At 28.6% G+C, this 20,861-nt stretch overlaps 1 protein-coding gene across 1 annotated transcript; it reads left to right on the forward strand.

Annotated features, from left to right (window-relative positions):
• Nucleotides 1–8,898: 8,898 nt before the first annotated feature.
• On the forward strand, nucleotides 8,899–17,554 carry Ubc7 (ubiquitin conjugating enzyme 7). The gene is made up of 4 exons (XM_074253787.1): nucleotides 8,899–9,039; nucleotides 9,130–9,211; nucleotides 9,337–9,455; nucleotides 16,945–17,554. The coding sequence occupies exons 1-4, from the start codon at nucleotides 8,997–8,999 to the stop codon at nucleotides 17,208–17,210; spliced, it is 510 nt and encodes a 169-aa protein (XP_074109888.1). The 5' UTR covers nucleotides 8,899–8,996; the 3' UTR covers nucleotides 17,211–17,554.
• Nucleotides 17,555–20,861: the final 3,307 nt, after the last annotated feature.

The following is a 20,861-nucleotide window of genomic DNA, read 5'->3' on the forward strand; positions in this document are numbered from 1 at the left end:
TGATCACTGCTGAGCGAACAACCTGGTGAGATGTTTTTTTTTTCTGAAAATATTAGCATATCATAAATAGATATTATACATATAATACAATAATATATACACATTTATTAGGACATTTCACAACTATTTATTCACAATTTAGCTTAGAAAAAGAAATTAATCCTGCTGTAAATCGATGAAAGAAAAACTATACTTTCACAGAATAAATAATAAATTAAAAAAAAAAACTCCAAAAATATTGATATTGATCTGATTTCAAAATTCTGTCAGTAATTAAAAAAAAAAAAATTAATCAATCTCAGTTTGAAAACGATTTATGCAAAGATCCCTTGTCATACCACCAAACTAGCCGTAATATATGACAGTATTATCGTCTTTGTGAATTTTTAGTAGCTGCCGACAGATTCTTTATTAATCTACAAAGAAGGTAATAAAGTAATAACTTAGTTAAATTGATTATTAATTGTAAAATTAGAAAACTTTAAAAATAAAAAATTAAATAACTTTTTGATTAAATAATTAAACTTACCGATTACTTCGCAGGAGTTCTCCCAAATTATCAGACATCCTTGAGATAGTTCTATTCTTTAATCTATGAAATCTCAACAAATAATACACATAAAGTCATTTTGTGTAGGTAAATATATCACTTTTACAGCCCTCAGCGTTATTTTGTGTCTTTTTCTAATTTCAATTGAAACTGTTCCGAGAAAATAGAAGGTATCTCATTTTAATATAGAAAATAATAACCCTACAGCATATCACTTTAGTTTTCCCTGTAAATAAATGATCAAAATTCATTACAAAATTAAAATTATTTAATGGGTTCAATAAACACATAAAATAATAAGAACAATTTACCATGATAGGACGTTAATTCTCGATGAACTGGCATTATGTAGACTGCACAATTTAATTTTTATCACCTACAATTATTTTTACAATAATTTATAGTTTGAAAATTAAAATATCCTATATTTGTTTAGGTGTCAAAATATGGAGCCTATACACATACACCTGGAGTGTATAGGCTCCATATACGGAGAGTAGTCTTTACTCTCCATAAAGTAGTCTTCTACTCTCCATAGCTCCATAGTTGTAAATTGAAGCAGACTCCATGAATGGTCAATTTGTATACATCAGTAAATCTTGAATACAATTAACTTGTACTGAAATCCCTGCTTAATTATCATTCATATTTTATCATAATTTTAACATGCTGATTTTTTTTTCAACATTATAATGAATTAATTTATCATAATAATTTGAAAAATTTTCAAATGTCTAGTCATTTCATGCATGATAAAGGTTAAAAATAGAAAATTACGATCTTATTCACATGACACTATTTTAACCAGTTAATTAGCTGGTTATTTACCCAAATGTGAAGAACAACAATATGGCAGGTAGTGGAACTATTGTGATGTAGCAGTACATGCCGCCATCTACATAGGATATAAATTAGCGATTTATTTAAATTCAAATCAAACAAATAATTGATTAATAATATAATTATAAGAATAATTATTTTAAGAGAAATAATAAGAATATCGTAACAAAGAAAATAAAACATGTAATACTTAAATATAGAATGGTCACTCGAGAGGAAAATAAAATATAATATCCCGAGAAAAGCTATAAAAGGAGAAACAAAAATCTTAAATAACAAATACATCTCTATTTCTTAGAGACTCTAGCAAAATACTACAATTTATGACTTTGAATGAAGGACTCTATTATCCTAGGCTAAACTAAATATTCCCTTTTTTATGGCTTTTCTTCTAACCAAGCAACGACTACGATGCCATGTGTTAAACACATGGTTAGTTTCACTTTTCTGAGAGAAAACTAAACGAAGGTGTCACTTTTATTTTGAGTCCCACTCTTGAAGAAAAACGACCAATTAGAAATAATTCTTATAATAAATCCAACCCCTAAAGCTAAAATCTCTCCTCTAAAATAAATAATTAATTCGATGTAAAACTTAGAAAAATTAAGTCATAGCAGTAAGCAAGTAACTCCTGTACATGAAATATCTTACAATATACAGTGAAAGCTGTTTAAAGTTACGGTAGTTCTGTCTCAATTTCTCATAAAACACTAATAGGAGCGAGAAAGACAACCTGGGTAATTTTTAAGAGCTTTTACTGTATTCCTTATAACTTGCATACAAAATCTCATCATTTATAATATCAAATACCAAATCCTCATCCTAACTAGTATAAGTTAATAATAATATTAATTATTATTCATGACAGTCCATAACAGGAATACTTTCGTATTCTTTAGCGAATTTTAAAGAGCCCGCCAATCTGAGCCGAATCAAACGAATCAAACTATAATATTGAGACATCTACAGCAATAAAAACTTACTAAACATCGAATCAGATCATAACTTTATTCGAAATCGAATGCAAGGGATGCGTTCCGTTAAGCACTCTCATAACTCTCATATACTGTTGTAACCAGTTAATTAGCTGGTTATTTACCCGAATAAGAAGAACAATATGGTGGGTGCTTGAACTCAAATGCAAGGAGTGCGTTCCACTAAGCACTCACAACATATACTTGTGCAAATTCAGCACTCCATGTGAAAATTTTTCAAAATGATGATGTTCTTCGGGCAAGTTTTTCAATCCGCGATAATTAGATAATTATTCATATTAGTTGATTTAATATTAATTATAAATATTTTATAATACTTGTAGCGTCTTTATTTTTTACTATGTACCTTTACTTCTGATAGATAAAACCAGAGAACTAACTCATAGCATATTGCGGTATCACTGGACAAAAAAATTACCCTAATAAATTTTTGATAACCTTCAAATTAATTTTGAGCCCATGTGTATATAGTACTGATTGAGATAAATAACATTGAATTAATAAAAATATAAATATGTTATCTAAATGTATATAATTAGAGAGTGTCCGAATAGCCACACTCTAATAAGAAATAATACGGTGATATAAATAAAAAACAGGCTCATACAATGTATTCCGCAAAAACTAATCACAGGAAAAATACATATAATTGAGTTTTTTCTATGTTTTCTCCTGGTTATAGTGGGGTAGTAACTACTGAAATTCAATCATTAATATAATAAATTTACAAAATAAAAAATTAACAACTACGTTAATATAAATTATTTTTCATCGGTGCAAGAATTGGCTAAAACTGGTCGGAATTAACGGTTTCGTTAGCTTACTTGTGTATCAGTGGTTTATATCATGGATAATATTTTTATTACGAAAAGCAAAAGAGCCTCTGTTCTCCATCATAACACAAACAAGTTTGCGAGCATACTCTAAATGATTGATTAATCAATTCTAAATTAACTAACTTAGATAGAATCAAAATTATATTTTAATTTTTAATTTTCTAGCAGTATTTCCAGATAACAATGAAAGCCATATTTTTAAACAGTTTATTCAGATTGGAGATTAACTCAAATATGGAAAGCTCATCACATGAATGCTACGTGTCTCAATTAGACTTTAAAAATTAATAAAATAGTCATGTGGAGCTAATAAAGATGGTTATGTTTAAAATCAAGAGAAATAGAAATGTTTTGATCGAATGACCTCCATTCTATGATTTTCATCTATGTTAGTAAAACTAACAGGTGTAAAAACTATTGATGATTTTTTTTTCTAGATAAATAGTAGAAAAATAAAAAAATTTTTTTTTCATTTTAAATGTAAAAGGTAAGAAAAACTATAATTAAAATTTGTCTGATGTTTAGAAACTTTTTTACGAATTTTTCAACTTATACTAAAATATGTTTTACGAATTAAATCAATTAATTGTATTGAAAACGAAGTAATCGAAACAATACTTGATTTTATCTTATTTATTTCTGTTCGTTTTTCCTTTTAAAGTTGCACAAATTGAAATATTTAAAAAAATATTTCAAGATGTTACTAAATTTAAAAGTAGATATGTGTACTTTTTCATGACATTAACCAAAATTGTGATTTTTTCAAGAAGCAAGCTTTAGTTTTTGAAAATTAATTCATTTGTTTGAAATAGTCATTACATTTTTCTTTGGCAATTTTTAGAGTAATTGATTTAATCTATAAATTATAAAATTTATGTTTGTTAGCTTTGGTTGTTTTAATGATAAATATTATTTAACGGATTATTAGAAATTATTTTTGTCATTTTCTATCTTTTTTAATTCATAAAAATTAATCCAATAAAAATTCTAAGAGTTAAAAACGAAAATTAATCTGTTAAAGTGAAATGGAAATTATCAACACTAATATTTATATTCATTACATTAATTATAAATTCTTCTTACTATTTTTTTAAATGGCTTTAGTTTTGTTTTATGTCAAATTTGATGTTAGCATATGAAAAAAAAATACATTATATAAACGTTCAAAATTTAATTTCCCCTATTCTCTCAAGTTCTGGATGATTAACAAGGATGAATTATAATTATTTTTAATAATTTCTAAAAATAAATATACTATTAGTTCAGGATTCAGAATGATAGCTGTTCATTAGTGGCTTTCGACGCATACAAAGCAACTAATTCGATCAACTGTGTCTGCGATTGATCAGCATCCACATCGATGCAACGGTTCTAACATGTCATAACCCTCAAAATTTGACACCTTCACTTTTTTTGAAAAATAGTATCACTACAATATTATTGTTTTATTATCTTATAAAAATTTATACGTCAAATTGTTTCATAACTATTTTTATTCATCAAATCCCATTTAAGCCGTCTACTGTAAAATTTTCTAAATGTGGGTTACGATATGTTAGAAAGTGGGTATTGATATAATAGTTATTGTATCGAAATAAATTGATTTCAAGATATGGGTATTTGGTGCTTATATAAAAAATATATGTTCACTCAAGTTTGGGTCCTAGGGAGCTGAATCATTATTAGAAACTTTTTTACTCAATTTCCCAGCTCATCTAATGATAGTGGTTAGATTCATTCAGTTGCATTCATTCCAGCAGGAAATTTTTACAGTAGCAAATTTTTAAAAACATTTATCAGAAAAATTATAATTAATAGCAATTTCTCGTTAAATATTAAGAGACATAGTTGTAGCTATGCGTTATTTATTTGATTTGAACGGCCAAGCTAATTTTAAGCTTTATGAAGAAAATTACGTTGAAAACTCCATGCTGTTTTTGATAGACATTACTTATTCTTGGTGTTAGGACGTTGGGTTTTTCTAAATCTGTAAGATTGTTAACATATTCACAAGTAATTAAAATTTTTTTATCGAGTTATTCTTGTTTTCTATTTAAAATTTTTTTCTTTTTCAAGTTCCATAATTAGATGCATACGACGCTTGAAAGAAATGGTTGGACAACTGACAACCCGGGTATATCCTGATGAAAAAAGTATTGAGACAAAAAAAAATATTGAAAAGTATTGATCTTCTAGTCAATCCAATACTTCTCAATAATTTTTTCTTTGTCTCAATATTTTTTTTTTTTCATCAGGGATAAAAGAAATTATGTATAATTATTAATGATATTTGATCCATATATAATTATATATGATATATACATAATTATATACAATAATACATAATTACATACAATTATACATAATTATATAGAATTGTACATAATTATATGCCAGGGTTTTTGTGATTATATATAACTAGCAACCTTACAGTCACTATGTGACTGCCGTGGCTTGTGCACTGTAAGTAAATAAAATTTCGCTTTGTTAAATAATGACTTTTGTTAGAATTGCACTGTATTTTTTTAACTATTGACATCATAGGGATCTTGTTTTTTCTCTCATTATCGGATAAATAATTACAAAATTTCATAGAAAAAATTTCATGGGATCATAATAGCAATTTTATTAATTTTATACGTATTCATAAAATTTTATAAATTTTTATGAAATTTCATATACTTTTATAAAATTGTACAAATTCGGAGATTTGTTCCCTTATGATATTTTATGAAATTATCTCAAATTTCATGAAATTATACTAAATTTCATATATTTTTATGAAATTTTATAAAGTGTTATGCAAATAATTTCATGGTTTTTAATAAAAGTTTATAAAACTTTTTAAAATTTAACAAAAATTCATAGAATTTCATACCAAAAATTCTATGGGATCTTAATAAGAACTTTGTGAAATTCGATGTTTCCATGGAACTTTACATAATTTGATAAAACTTTATGAAATTTCATGAAATGTCATGAAATTTTATAAATTTGCAATAGGACAATTTTATAAAATTTCAGGAAGTTTCATGAAATTTTTTAAAATTTCATAAAAATTTTTTTCCGGGAGAGCTAATCATTTCTTTTTCTGATAAATTGTGTGTAAAAATAAATTATGTAAGGAAAATAAACTTAATTTATCCTTGAAGTTCATACGCATTCTTTATTAATAAAATTTTTGATTTTATAAATTATTTAAATGTGTTACGATTTAAAAATTTTTTTAAAATTGTTATCGATGTTTCGATAAAACATGGTAGTTATTCATTATTCGATTGTAATTTAAATAAACAAAAATTGAGATCTATTGCCAATTTCCTTTTGTTGATTAATGCAAAAAAACTTTTCTACTATCAAATTTTTTTAATTTTTAGTTTTATTGTACTTCTATCAACAAAACTATTTATATACTTTATAGATAAAGATATATTTTCAACGATATTTAGATCGTAAACACAAATGAAAAATATTTTCATTGCTAACAAGCATTAGCTGAATGATTGAAGTTTATGTTCAAATAAGCTTATTTTCCTAGGTATTTTATTTGTGAGACCAAGAAAATATTTGGAAGACTGAATTTCACGACTTAAAATTCTAACATATCTTTTTAAAAATAATATAATTTGGACTTACATCACAAACCCGTTGAAATTTTTGAAGATTAATCAACGACTTTAGAGTTTGAAAAATAGAGAACGACAAAAAATTTCAATAGAGGATCCTCAATAACGTTTTAATTTTTTTAATTGATGGAAGAATAAAATTTTTTTAAATAAATTTTACCCTGGAAATTTTTCAATTTTCTGTAGAGGAGATACGATACAAAAATAATTACTAATAACTTATTCTCGTAAAATATTATGCTAGTATAAGTAAATTTTATCAATTTATTTCAAAACAATGTTAAAAATAACCGTAGGATGGACATTAAAACAATTAACTAATCTTTGAATGCAAAAATCATGCTACAATAGCTGCATATTAACAATAAGACTAATGTAATCGCCGATTGGTGATCGTGGGACACGGTGTGCAACGACCAAAATGTACAAAAAAGAAAGATATCCGAAATGAACATGTTTTTTTTTTTTTAATATTAAAAATAATATAAGTACAGCTAGCTGCAATTAATAATAATAAAAAGTACATAAATAAAGTCGAATAGAATCGAATTTGTTGCAATATAAAGGTAAAATTTTAATGATATAAATATAATACAATAAAGTAATAAACAATAATAATAGTAATAATTTGATTGTAATAGTAAAAATGATATTCATAGTAATAGTAAAATTATTATTATTATTATTATTATTATTACTATTATAATTATCATGAATAATATTATTGTTGTTTGTAGGATGAATTTAAGAGAAATTGTCAAATTTAAATTTAAAAAATCTGCGCGCCTATAATGTTATGCGCATGCGCAGAAATAATTCTGCACATGCGCATAAATGGGATGCTCCTGAAGTCTTGTGTGACGTCATCCAGCAATGACTGTATGAGCAATGATATTTATTTTTAATTAATTTTGAATTAACAAAAGGTATCCCATAAAAAAGTCTGAAATCGAAGGAGCAACCTGTGAGCAATTTATTAGAATTAAAAATTTAAGAAAAGTTAATTGCTTCATTGAAAAAATAGCACAAATAACTTTTGTATTTTTAATTGTTAATAACTAATTAAATAATTAATTAATTAAGTGAGCAATTGCGGATTTTGATTGAGCAATCAGTGAGCAATTAGGAGCACCTAATCGTTTTTTTCCAATATTACACTTCCATGTCAACTTTTTAGCGGTGAACGAAAACGATTAATTGATTTGTTGTTTAAAATTTACGGATTTAGTCCTCACAACATTGAAGCCCTTTTAAGTTGTTTAACATTTGATATCATTAAAAGTTTAAGTTATTTTATTAATGCTATTGATATTTATATATAATTTGTATTCTCTGAGGTGTTCTTATATATTTATATTTATAAGTCTTATTTTCAGTTTTAAATTTTAGCGCTTATGTTTGGTTCCAAAGACATTACTATGTAAATTATCGACTGATATTAAAGTTTAAAAATATATTATACTTAGTTGTAAGTGTGCCTTAATACTCTGTTAAATATACTGAGAGTATATTGAGTATATAAATATAAATTATAAGAGTTGACAATAATAATTATAACTAGTTAGTAAGATTTCCATTTATAATAAAGTTTATAAAAATTTATGTATAAGTTTGTTGAGGCTGAATTGGGATATCCCAAGGCCTTTCTGTACTTTTATATTTTTAAATTAAAAAAAAAAAAAATACCAACTTTTTTGGTCTGAAACTCTGGCTATCAGGGCGTTTTCGATACAATTAGCTGTACCGCATTCGACACAGATATTTATGAATATAATAATAATTGATAATTATCATTCAAATTAATATTACACTGGTTATAAAAAGCTAAATGACTTACTGGTTAATAACCAAATAATTGTTCACTTGAATCACTATTCTCGGGCGAATGAAACAATAGTTGGTAAAGTTTCATGCAAAATAAATTAATATCTGCCAGATGGAGGCATAACACCATGAAACTGCTTCGAGACAACATGCGATTTTATATACACACATATCTAAAAAGATTGATTAAGCGGTCCATGATCCGACTATACATTTAACCTGTTTTGATAGTTTTAAAAAAATATTTCTAAAGTAAAAACGATCGCCTTGTTATTGTTGTTGAAATTTGTGTGAATATAAAACTTTATTCTACAAAATCATAATTATGGCCGGCTCAGCATTAAGACGATTGATGGCAGAATATAAACGTAAGAATTCTTTTGTATCTACATTTGTTGATACATTAATTAGTGAAGATATCTATATCTTTAAATAATCAAATTCAAAATAACTTTTAGAATTGACATTGAATCCACCAGAAGGGATTGTTGCAGGGCCAATTCATGAAGAAAATTTTTTTGAGTGGGAAGCTCTCATATCGTATGTATAAATAATTAATTTCATTTAAAAAAAATCAAGTAAATTCAAAAGTTTTAAATCTATCCTATTAACAATTCCAACTATTGAATTAGCAAATGCCTTAACTTTAATTATTTTATCTACAGTGGGCCAGATGGTACTTGTTTTGAAGGTGGAATTTTTCCTGCCAAATTAATATTTCCACCTGATTATCCACTCAGCCCACCGAAAATGCAATTCACTTGTGAAATGTTTCATCCGAATAGTAAGATATTCTTTAATTATAGTAGTTCTTTCAGTTTTTAGATTGCTACATGTAAACTGTTATTGAATAATTGACTTACAATTTAAACACAATCAACAAATTGTTAGTTAAGGACCTTATTAAATGATCTGCTTATCATTTAAAAGTTAAACATAAATTTTGAGTTTATAAAACCAAAAATTTTGTTTCTGCAGTATGAGTATCGTTCCATTTTCGATTGTGACCGTTTTTTAACTCACCATAACAACAACCTTCTTTTAATAACGTGCTTATTTTTGCATTCAGTATAACACAAGATGTACATACTCAACCAAAATGTTTTTGATTTGATTATTTATTGAAAACAGTTATTGATAAGTTTGGGAAATCCAGAAGTGCACGTATCATAATGCTCAATTAATTATGAAATAAAGAATCTGAACAAAAACAGTTTCACTGTGAAAAATTGCGCCAAGTACACGTTCATAAAATTCATCTCAATAACATTGGCACTTGACATAAAAAATAAAACGCATTTTAATAATTTTCATTCTCTACAAAAAGATGTGAAATACAAACAAATACTAAGAAACCTCTATAATGTTTAAAAAATTAAAAGTAAAATTTTTTCATAATTTAAGAATTGAAAAAAAAACATTTTTTATCGTACTTGGAGTGGGTCATTGAGTATCCCAAATTTTTTCGGAAAAATTACAACCCGAGAAAAAACAATTTTGTCTGAATAAATGTAATTACATATGGTTAAATATAATAACTTATATATATTAAAATGAGCTAATGTAAGTCATACTGATCGGATCTAATTATATAATATATGATTCCATATATAAATGTATATATAGACTTACATTAGTCAAGTATATTTAGGTTTAATCATATCTAAGTCGACATGTGGTCGTAAAGAATTATATATATATATATATATATATCGCTTCACGACATGTCTGGGTTTGGTCCCTGCGCAAGAATGACACGCAAAATCGTGAAGCGTTCCACATTTTTCAAATTCGAAAATAATGCTGTGAAGCAGGAATGAATAGGAGTTACGGATAATTATTACGTGAAGCGTTCCAACATTCACGTAACAGGATATTTTGGTAGGAAAAGTTTGAGAAAGGATTAAGGAGAGGAACTTCTTAATGTGAGTGTATAGAATATGCGAGAACAAATTCAAATAGCTCGGACTGGGATTCGAACCCAGGACCTTCCGATGACATGTCGGCTACTCTACCATTTGAGCTATCCGGTCTATACTAAATAGTTAGATTTCTATGAAATCTACTAAAAATCATTTGTTACTTGCTACTAGTAAGACCAATTCTAACCTACGCAGCTCCAATCTGGTGGAATACCAGCGCAGCTGTGATGGAAATTTTTAGAGCGTTCGTGCGTAAATGCCTCAGAGCATGTACTGGAGTTTACAGATCTCCCGTCCAACTTCCAAAAACATATCAGCAACACCGTACTATATAATATTGTTGAAATCCCGAGAATTGATAACCATATATATATATATATATATATATATATATATATATATATATATATATATATATATATATATATATATATATATATATATATATATATATATATATATATATTGATAATTTAATACAAAATTTAGTTCATTACGAATCGATCATCCATACGATTTCCATTACTTGTAGTTATTACAAACTCTACTCTTTAAGTGAGTCTTGTAGGTAATCAGATTGTGAAGTAGTCTTTTAAGTGTCAGGTTCACGATTCGGTTCTCGCACACGCCGAATTTTTTTTTTATTTCTATGGAAATAATTATATCTAATTTTATATAATTCTATGTAATTATATGTAAGTACATAGTGTATAAATTTTTACTCGAGTAGGATAAAATTTCTGTACTCTGCCGTATCAACAGATATTGTCTCAATATCTCAAAGTTCACTGCAGGTTCACTCAAACTCCTGCACTGCAAGATCTTGAATCAAACTATAGTTAGATTTCAGTCGTAGATTTGTCATAACTTGGAGTCCAATCTAAAGCCAACTTTTATTCTGCATGGCTATCAGGGCAAATTTACTCAATGTGAGTGGTAAGATATATGTAATGTACTATGAACTTATATGTAAAGTTTTGCAAAGAACTTCATCATAAGTATCTGATTAATTTTAGGCCAAGTTTACAGTAGCGCTTTGTGAGTTAATACTTACTCACAATTTTCATTCCAATTGTGGCCGTAGATTTTTGTTAATATACTGTACACCTTTCGTTCAAATTATATATACCTTATAACGAGAATTTTTGAAGTCGATCCAGGTGTTCGATCGTTACAGTGTTCCACGCTTCCAGACCTTGGCGTGAACCGCCAATTTCTAATCGGATTTTTCTTGGGGGTTTACGGGAACTTACTTCTTGCTAAAATTCTAAATTATACTTCGGTATCTTCCCGATTTTTGGTTTCTGGTCTCAATAAAAATAGGGCGCCAGGTAATTTTTAATCACTGGGATTACCAAACCAGTAAAAACGTAATCAGATAATTTTTATTCGCTAGAAATTATCAAACTAGCCAAACTCAAACTAAAACTTAAACATAAACGTAAACGTAACCAAAACTTCAACGAAATTAGATAATTTTTGATCGCTAGATATTATCAAACTAGTCAATAAACGTAAACGTAATCGGAAACACAAAAACTTAACAAAATATAGACCAAATAACCAAAGAACGGAAAGACAACGGGATACCTCGGGGTTGCTCAGTGTGCTGGTTTGTGGAGAGAGGGTGTGATTCGAGTAGAGAGTGGATCCATGATTGCAATGATTTTATTCGCAAGACCAAAAATTTATGCTCAACAAAATCCTTATTTATTTAACCAAAACCTTATCTTAAATAACAAACTTGAACATAACTACGACAAAATTATCGGAACGACATAACTAACAATAGGAAACGCTATAGTCATGTCACAGACCCTTACTCTTATAAAATTAAATAAATAGAATAAATAAATCTTAAAATAACAATCCCAAATAAATAAATGAATCTAAACAACTTGAACAATATTCTCAAATAAATCTGTCAACGTACTCTAGATTATTTACAACATAAAAGTATTCTGTAGAATCGGCTATCTAATATCTTATGACCAAGAACTCGATTATTAACGCTCAAATTACAATAAATAAAGCGATCTCATACCTTATAAAAACAATGTCGATGCTGAGTAACTTTTTATTTTATTTTTAACAACTTTATAGCTCTGTATTTTTATCTGGAGCCAAAAATAAAATGCAAAAGACTGAAACCTTAACCTGGAACTGAAACTCTACGCACGTCCGATCACCAGAAGTAACCAGCGGCAACTCCCAAACACGATTGTACTCTACGAAGTCCAAAACTCGACTGTTTTACGTGACTCACTCACAACTAAAATCTCTTTAATCAATTAATTCTCAAATATTTTAAATCTTTAATCAAACCCTTGAGGTTCTGAGTACGGATATTCCTTTGGTGGATGCTCTCCAGGAACTGACTACGGCTGGGATCGAAACTCAAAACGTAAACGTAACATTAAACAAGAGTGGATAATTTTTTATTCGCTAGAAATTATCAAAACTAGCTAAAACGTAACCAAAAACTTAAACTGATCCCATATTCTTTCGTCATGTCCCTCTATGTCGGAGCGCTGGCATCTCAACCAGACTTCAGCATTCCATCTGGAAGTCTCAAAGGGTTAGACTGATGTCTAACGTCAAACGAAACTGGGTGACTTACAGTCCCGCTCCACGGTAACGCTGACTTACCCACGTCCTCTGCAACCTCAAAACCCAAAACTAAAAATTCAGAACTCTAAACTCAAAATTCAAAATCCGAAACTCAAAACTCAAAATTCGAAACCCAAAACTCAAAACTCAAAATAACTCAATAAAACCTTAAATGACTTGACCTTAATATTTTTCAAAACTTGACTTTAAACTGACTCTATTCTTAAAAATTTCTAAAATCTCAACTGTAACATTAATTCTCTAAATTCACTCTAAGACTATAAACTTCGTTACTCGGCATCAACACTCACTTAATTCACAAAACAATTTTCTTTAATGCTTAAAATTATATTTTCTATCCCTGTTTAAAATTTCCAATAGGATCCCATCAAAAGCGACAATAGCCACTTAGAAACCCATAAATTTTATTGGTTTCTAAGTGGCTTTTGTCGCTTTTGATGGGATCTTATTGGAGTTTTTCAACAGGGATGGTATTTGGCCTTGAAATATCGGCTTAAAACTACAAAAATTCGTTGGCGCTAGTGACGTTCATTTTAAATAGACCCCGGTCGTTAAAATAACGTCACAACCTATGGACCAAGGAGTTATAAAATCCCTTAAAATGCACTGTAGAAGATTGCTAGTGATGCACTTACTACAAGACATCGAAAAAAAAAAAAAAAAAAAAAAAAAAAAAAAAAAATTGATTTCACGATTCTGGATGCGATGTTAATGATAGCTCAAGCATGGCGAAATGTTATTCAACACACTATCGCTAACTGTTTCAAGCACGATGATTTCACAGATCTTTCCTTATCTACTCCCAATGATCAAGATGAAATTGTACCCGTAATAAATTATACCCGGTTTCTGGGACACCGTGTCTAAAATCCCAGTGGCGCCCTTTCTAAAGAGGAAAGGGGTGGCTAACTGGACCTGGGCAAAACGCCCTGGTTACAAACAAATGAATTTGTAAACCTAGAGATAACAAATCATATGTTAAAATAACAAAATTTAGGTTATAACAACTTATTGATATGTTATAACAACAAAACAGTTTTGTTACTATAACAAAAGTTTTTAGTTGATTCGACAAAATACTTTAGTTGGTATAACAAATTCTTTTGTTGAAACAGCAAAATTATTCTATTAAAATAACAAACAGAATTTGTTGAAGTAATAAAGAGAATTTTGTAAGAATAACAATGAAAATTTTTTGGAATAACAAATAAATTTGTTGCAGAAAATTTTATAAGAATACATTTGTAAAGCAACAAATGAGTTTTGTTATTGCAACAAAATCACTTTGTAACAGCAATAAAATAATTTTGTTGCAGCAACAAAGTTATTTTGTGATAGAAACAAAATGATTTTGTTAGAGCAACAAATTGATTTTGTGATTTAACAAACTGGTATGTTAGTACAACTTGAAACATTTTATTAATGCAACTAATGGATTTGTTGCTATAACTATACTCATTTGTTACCACAACATATTTTTCAGTTATCCCATCATTTGTTATTTTAACAAAATCGTTTTTATGCGTGTACTTTTATCAATATCTGAGGCTAGTTTATATCCAATATCACTATAGTAATCGAAAAAATGGTCAAAGACCTCCCTTTTATCAACTCTTTTGTAATCATCGTTTGAAATGAATTCAATATTATCTTTTTTATCACTAACTTTTTCTAATTTACGTTTAATAAAGTTCCATAGTTTTGTACTGTCTTTTTTATAATTATTATCCTGATTTTTCAAATAATTTTGTTTTGCAAGTTTGATAACTCTATTCAAAACTTTACAATAGTTATTATACTCCGATTTAAGAATTATACTATATTTGTTCTTTTATCAATTTAGATAAAGTACTTCTTTCCTTTTACACGAGGTGATTATGCCCGTTGTGATCCATTCCTTTCTAGGACTAAATTCGGTTCTAGTTTTCTTATTTAGAACACTGTATGACTCTTACGAGATCTTGTATAATCACAATTAATTTATTTATTGCAACATCCGGATTATTTTCTAGCGTGATCAGGTTCTAGTTTACATGATCACTTAAATTACTAAGTTTACTATAATTAATCCTCTTCTAAAAAGTTGATGGCTGGATGTCCTATCGTTTTACGTCACTTCTGTGGCTATTTTATTCGATTGTTGATTGGTCGACTGAGATAGTGGCGGGATTTTTGAATGAATGAAGGCGAGCGAAGCGAGCGTGTTATGTCTAGCATAAGGTAAACAGTACATTACATACCTAGGCCAGTAAAATAAGAAAAGTCTACGATCAAATGTAATTGTTAGCCGAGGTTGACAAACATGTGGTCTGAGGCTTTACTTTTTTACTGGCCCAAGTGTGTATACCATTTTTCTGCTCGACGTAGCCGGAATAAGGTAATTTCGTTTAGCACAGCGGCCAGAAAGTTGCCACTTTCTGGCCGAAGGACAGAAAAATAATGGTTTATTTACTTTTTTGCCTATTATAAATAAAACAAATAATGTGAAGTGGTCTGTAAAAGTACTAGTATACGTGAACGAGTTTATATTATTTAAATTAGATTTGATAAAGAAATTGTCTATACAAGAACTACCATCGACGGAAAGACTAGGTCTGGTTATATTGTTAAAATAGGGAATGTAACCATTATTCAAAGTATTGGACAAAAAATTGTTGAATACATCTTCATCACTTAATATATTAATGTTAAAATCACTTGCCAAAACATGATTCACAAATGATTTATTGCCTTCGATATAATGTTTAATTGCCTCAATATAAGATTCCTTGTTGACATTGTAGGTACCAGTAACATTAATGACATCGCCATTTTGGGTATTAATTACAGTTGATAAAAAATTTAACGTTATTACAATGTAATTTTAGTTTAATTAATAGTTGTAATGTATTTTAGAATGTAATAAGAACGTTTTTGATTATTAACAATAGATATTGGTCATAACGACCATCGGCTATAGCAACCATAATTCATCGGTCTCTTCAATGTCGTTTTAAAGGGTTTTCACTGTAATTTTGTACTGAATAATTTGAATGTAACTTTATCAAAATAGCTTATAGACAGCATTTCGCTGAGAAAGTCTGGCTACCCTGGTGAAAATTTTTCGGACTTTTCTCTGAAAAACTCTAAAAAATACTTATCTTGAGTTCTAAAGACTTTTTCAGAGAAAAGTTCAAAAAATTCGCACCAGGGTACTTGGGTACATCATTGTTTTTCGTCTATTTTGTATTAATAATTGCAATAAAATGCTAATTTAAAATGTCTTAGAAACATAATGCACTTCGTTGCATTATTTGTAAATACATATATGTGTAACTCGTACAAAACGTTTAGTTTTAATAAGTTTAAGTGCATAAAAAATACGTGTGTTAATATTTAACACAATAGAAAATGCATGATTTGTTAAAACGGATAGAACGGGCAAATTTATAGACTACGTGTGTTAAAACTATACGTCAAATGTATTATTTTAATACACGTAATATCATATATATGTTTAAGCGTGTTGAGAAAAAATTTTTACACGTTTTCACATCTTTAATATAACATACTTTTTACATACTTGAATTTGCAGTAAAAAAGATCAAAATGCTTATGCGCCTTTACCTACTTAACTGTTTGGTGATCTTCGTATATCTCAAGCTTACTATAATCTGTAAATTTGTTTTTGATAATCGTACATCTAATTAATTTTTTTTTTTTTTTTTTTTTTTTTTCCAGTATATACTGATGGAAGAGTATGTATCAGCATTTTGCACGCTCCTGGTGATGATCCAATGGGATATGAAAGTAGCGCAGAACGATGGAGTCCAGTTCAAAGTGTTGAAAAAATTTTATTAAGTGTAATTAGTATGTTAGCTGAACCAAATGATGAAAGTGGAGCTAACGTTGATGCTGCCAAGATGTGGAGAGAAGAAAGAGAAGAATTCAATAAAATTGCTCAAAAACTTGTACGTAAAACACTCGGTGTACCAGAGAATCAATGAAAAATTTTAAAATATAAACTAAAGTTAGAAGCAAATCGAAAAGTCAGTAAATATAACACATACACACATGTGTGTGGGCGCAGTAAAAATTATCTTGAACCACTCAAGTATTTGGACACACGGAATTGAAATTTTTTTAAATAATAAAAAAAATTTTGGCGGTTAAAAATATTCTTTCAGCTCAAGAAAATATTTACTTCGTCTGAGATGGTCTTGGCCTTAATAAATAAAACTTAATAAAACTTTTTTGATTCAAGAATAGTTAAATTGATACTAACTATTCTTTTTGTGTATATAAATATATAATCGTCGTAGCCCACTAACTCGGCTAGGCATGACTTAAACTTTGTAACATTTTATTTTTTTTAAGTGTAAAATTTTTTTTGTAACTAAGGCATATAAATTGTTTTAAAAAAGCTTGATAAATCCAAATATGCATACTTCAAGCGTTCATGTCATACATGAAATCTTTACAGTAGAATTTAAATATCCAACAATGCCAGAATAAATTTTTTTTTATAAATTAATCACACGAAAGGGCATAGCCGGTTAAATATGGGAAATCTGCCCCCATGGCTTTTTTGACTCACACTTAGGGGATCGATTTGGCATCAAATAAAAATAATTCACACCAATTTTTAGCCCTTTAACTCAAACGACGTTCGAGATTTTCAAAAAAATCTGTTTTTTTTATTTTAATTTTATTTTTATACTGAAATTCGGAGTTAATCGATGGTGATTTTTTTTCTTATTCTTAGGATCCTTAAATATAAAAATATCGTATGATCATCGTTTTTCAACGAAAAGTCGATTTTTAATGAAGAAAAAAAAGAAAATTCAAATCTTTTTTTTTTTAGGGTTTTTGAAATATGTCAATCACCAAAATTTGTCAGAACATGTATTTTACAACCCTCGACACTCAGGAATTTTTTCAGATTTTTTGAAGTGGTGGAATGATGTCAAAAAAATTAAAAAGTCATTTTTTTCCTGAAATTCGGCGTTTTAACGCACTTTTATTTTTTTTTTTTTGCTTGAAAAAGTACGTAGAAAACTTTTCTTTGCTCTAAAACGACTATGTATTTCAAAATTAGCGCCAACTCGGTGCTTTGGAAAGTCATCTACCGGGATTTCCGGAATCTATCGATCATATCTATTAAGGTTTTGTTTGTTCAGGTAACCTCAAAATAAAGTAATCTTTATGATTAATTCATTGTATATATTGAATAACAGTTGTTAATTAATTCAAGGCTTTTATATTGAAACTATATTTAAGTTTTACGATCGAACAATATTGGAGTATCATTGTTGATGTTAATGCATCTTTTTTCATTTTACAAGATATGTTTTTATTATTACATAGCGTATCAGTTGTTTACATTTATTCAAGTGAGTAAAGCTTTACATTTTATTTGTTTATATATTTTCGAATTTGTAACCTATAATTTAAACTTGATTTCAGAATGGATTTTGGGAAAAAATGTGTTAATTGTAATGTATATTTACGTAAAATATCTGGCTTTAAACAAATTATTGCGACAGTTGATGAGGCTAATAATGCGACAGAAAAAATTGGAAAGCGTGTCTTTATAAATGATACCTTTTGTAATAAGTGTCGAGTTATTTTAACAAGACCACCTACGCCAAAAAAGACTCAAGATTTATCTGCAGATCGAGTGAATGTCAACAGTCAGCCTATTTTTTCTCAATCATCATCCACAACCGTTTCGTCTGTATCATCATCTTAAGATCCTTCATATGTTATTCAAGAAAAAATGGAGGAAGAGTTAGAATTTATAGAGTTGGGTTTTCCCCGAATCATATCGACACACAAATACTGTTACCTTTGTGGATCATCAACAAATATTATGATAGTTCCGTTTGAAGCACGTAAGCAAGTCTTTTCCAAAAGACGACTCTTTATTCTTCTTTCCGAATCAATTCTAATACCAGTGTATTTGAAGTAAATGATTTGGAAAAATTACTTGAGCAGTTAGCTATTGGTACTGATTCGTCCATAATTGATAAAATTGGAGATCACTCGTTTTCAGAAAAACAGTTAGAGGTATTTACGGGTCTAAGCTGGGATGAATTGATAAAACTTAGTGAAATGTTAACGTCAATGAGAAAATCAGTCAATCGTAATATCTTTCAAGCTCTTGCTGTTTTTTTATTCAAATTACGTACTGGAAATTCAAACGCAGTGATATCTTCCGTTTTTGGCTTAGCTCGAAATCAAATGGTGTCAGACTATTGTGATGAAGTAATATCTTCGTTTGAAAAAGATGTTTTGCCTCACTGTTTTGGAATCCATGCTATCAGTCGGGAAATATTACTCGCCAATACTTCAAATACTGCTAAAAAGTTGTATCAAGTAAGAGATGACTAGTTGATATTCATTTGCGATGGTACATATATTCGTCATCAAAAAAGTACAAATAATAAATATCAGAGGAAATCATATTCTGGTCAAAAGAAAGTCCCTCTGTGCAAACCATTCATGATATGCACTACGAATGGTTTTGTTATAGACATGCTTGGGCCATACACAGATAATATGAACGATGCTGAAATAATGAAAGTCATTTTAAATGACCCAAATGGTCTGATTAAGTTGCTGAAAAAAGATGACATTATTGTAGTTGATCGTGGTTTTCGGGATGTAATAGCACATTTAGAAGAATCTGGCTTCAAAGTGCTAATGCCTGCCCTTAAAGGAAAACGTAATCAACTGACCACAAATGAATTAGATGAATCCCATTTCGTTACTAAAGTCCGTTGGGTTGTTGAAGCAGTTCATGGCATAATCAAACAAAAGTATAGGCTTTTAGATCATAAATTGGACAACAAATTGCTTCCAAAGACGAGTGTTTTTTGCAGAATTGCTTGTTTTTTGAACAATGAATTTGGTACGAGACTTGATTCTGATCTCGACCTTTCTGAAAAAATTATTGCTGCCATGAACTCAAAAAAAGACCATGATAATACCTTAGCCTCGGAGGTAGAAACGAATCGTTGGGCAAGAAGAAAAGTTCCTTTTGCAGCAATAACTTCAGATTTATTAACTGATTCTCCTGAATTAACTGAACATGAACTCAAAATTATTTTTACTGGATCATATCAAATGTCTCAAGCGGTGTCCTACTTAGCTGAAATGATGGATGAAAACGGAATGATGAAGCTTCATTACTTACTGATCACTCCTAATATTATAAAATTTGAAGTCAGATCTCGACTCATTAATTCAAAAACATATCGTTGTTTTATTGAATATCAGCCAGACAAGAATGATATCTCTGGAATAACTCGATATTGTTGTGACTGTGCAAATGGTAGACGTATTGTTGGATGTTGCTCACACATTGCTGCTATTATTTATTTTTTATCTTACGCTCGATATTTAGCTAAAATTGTAAAACCTGCTGAGATACTTAGTCGTCTGTTTATCGATGAGAAAATTAGTGTCAGTGAATGAAGACTAATGAAGTTATTGTTTCTATTAAAATTTTTATTTTTGTTGTATCCTAATTCAAAATTATTCCCGGTTGTCTGGAAAAATATAAAATTCACCTCCAAATGTGTTTTGAATTATTTATAGCCTTTTTACATACTTCATGTTCCTGATTTATTATGTTTATCTTTTGAAAAGATAAA

The sequence above is a fragment of the Cotesia typhae genome, unplaced genomic scaffold, assembly GCF_013202065.1.
Source record: "Cotesia typhae breed Kobodo isofemale line unplaced genomic scaffold, CoteBio_Ctyphae scaffold_13, whole genome shotgun sequence".
NCBI classification, from domain to species: domain Eukaryota; kingdom Metazoa; phylum Arthropoda; class Insecta; order Hymenoptera; family Braconidae; genus Cotesia; species Cotesia typhae.

What these genes read in the sequence shown, in the direction of transcription:
- Ubc7 (XM_074253787.1), top strand. Translation starts at nt 8,997, where the DNA reads ATGGCCGGCTCAGCATTAAGACGATTGATGGCAGAATATAAAC. An exon ending in ATTGATGGCAGAATATAAAC is followed by an intron (nt 9,040 to 9,129) that starts GTAAGAATTCTT and finishes AATAACTTTTAG; the next exon opens with AATTGACATTGAATCCACCA. An exon ending in TGAAATGTTTCATCCGAATA is followed by an intron (nt 9,456 to 16,944) that starts GTAAGATATTCT and finishes TTTTTTTTCCAG; the next exon opens with TATATACTGATGGAAGAGTA.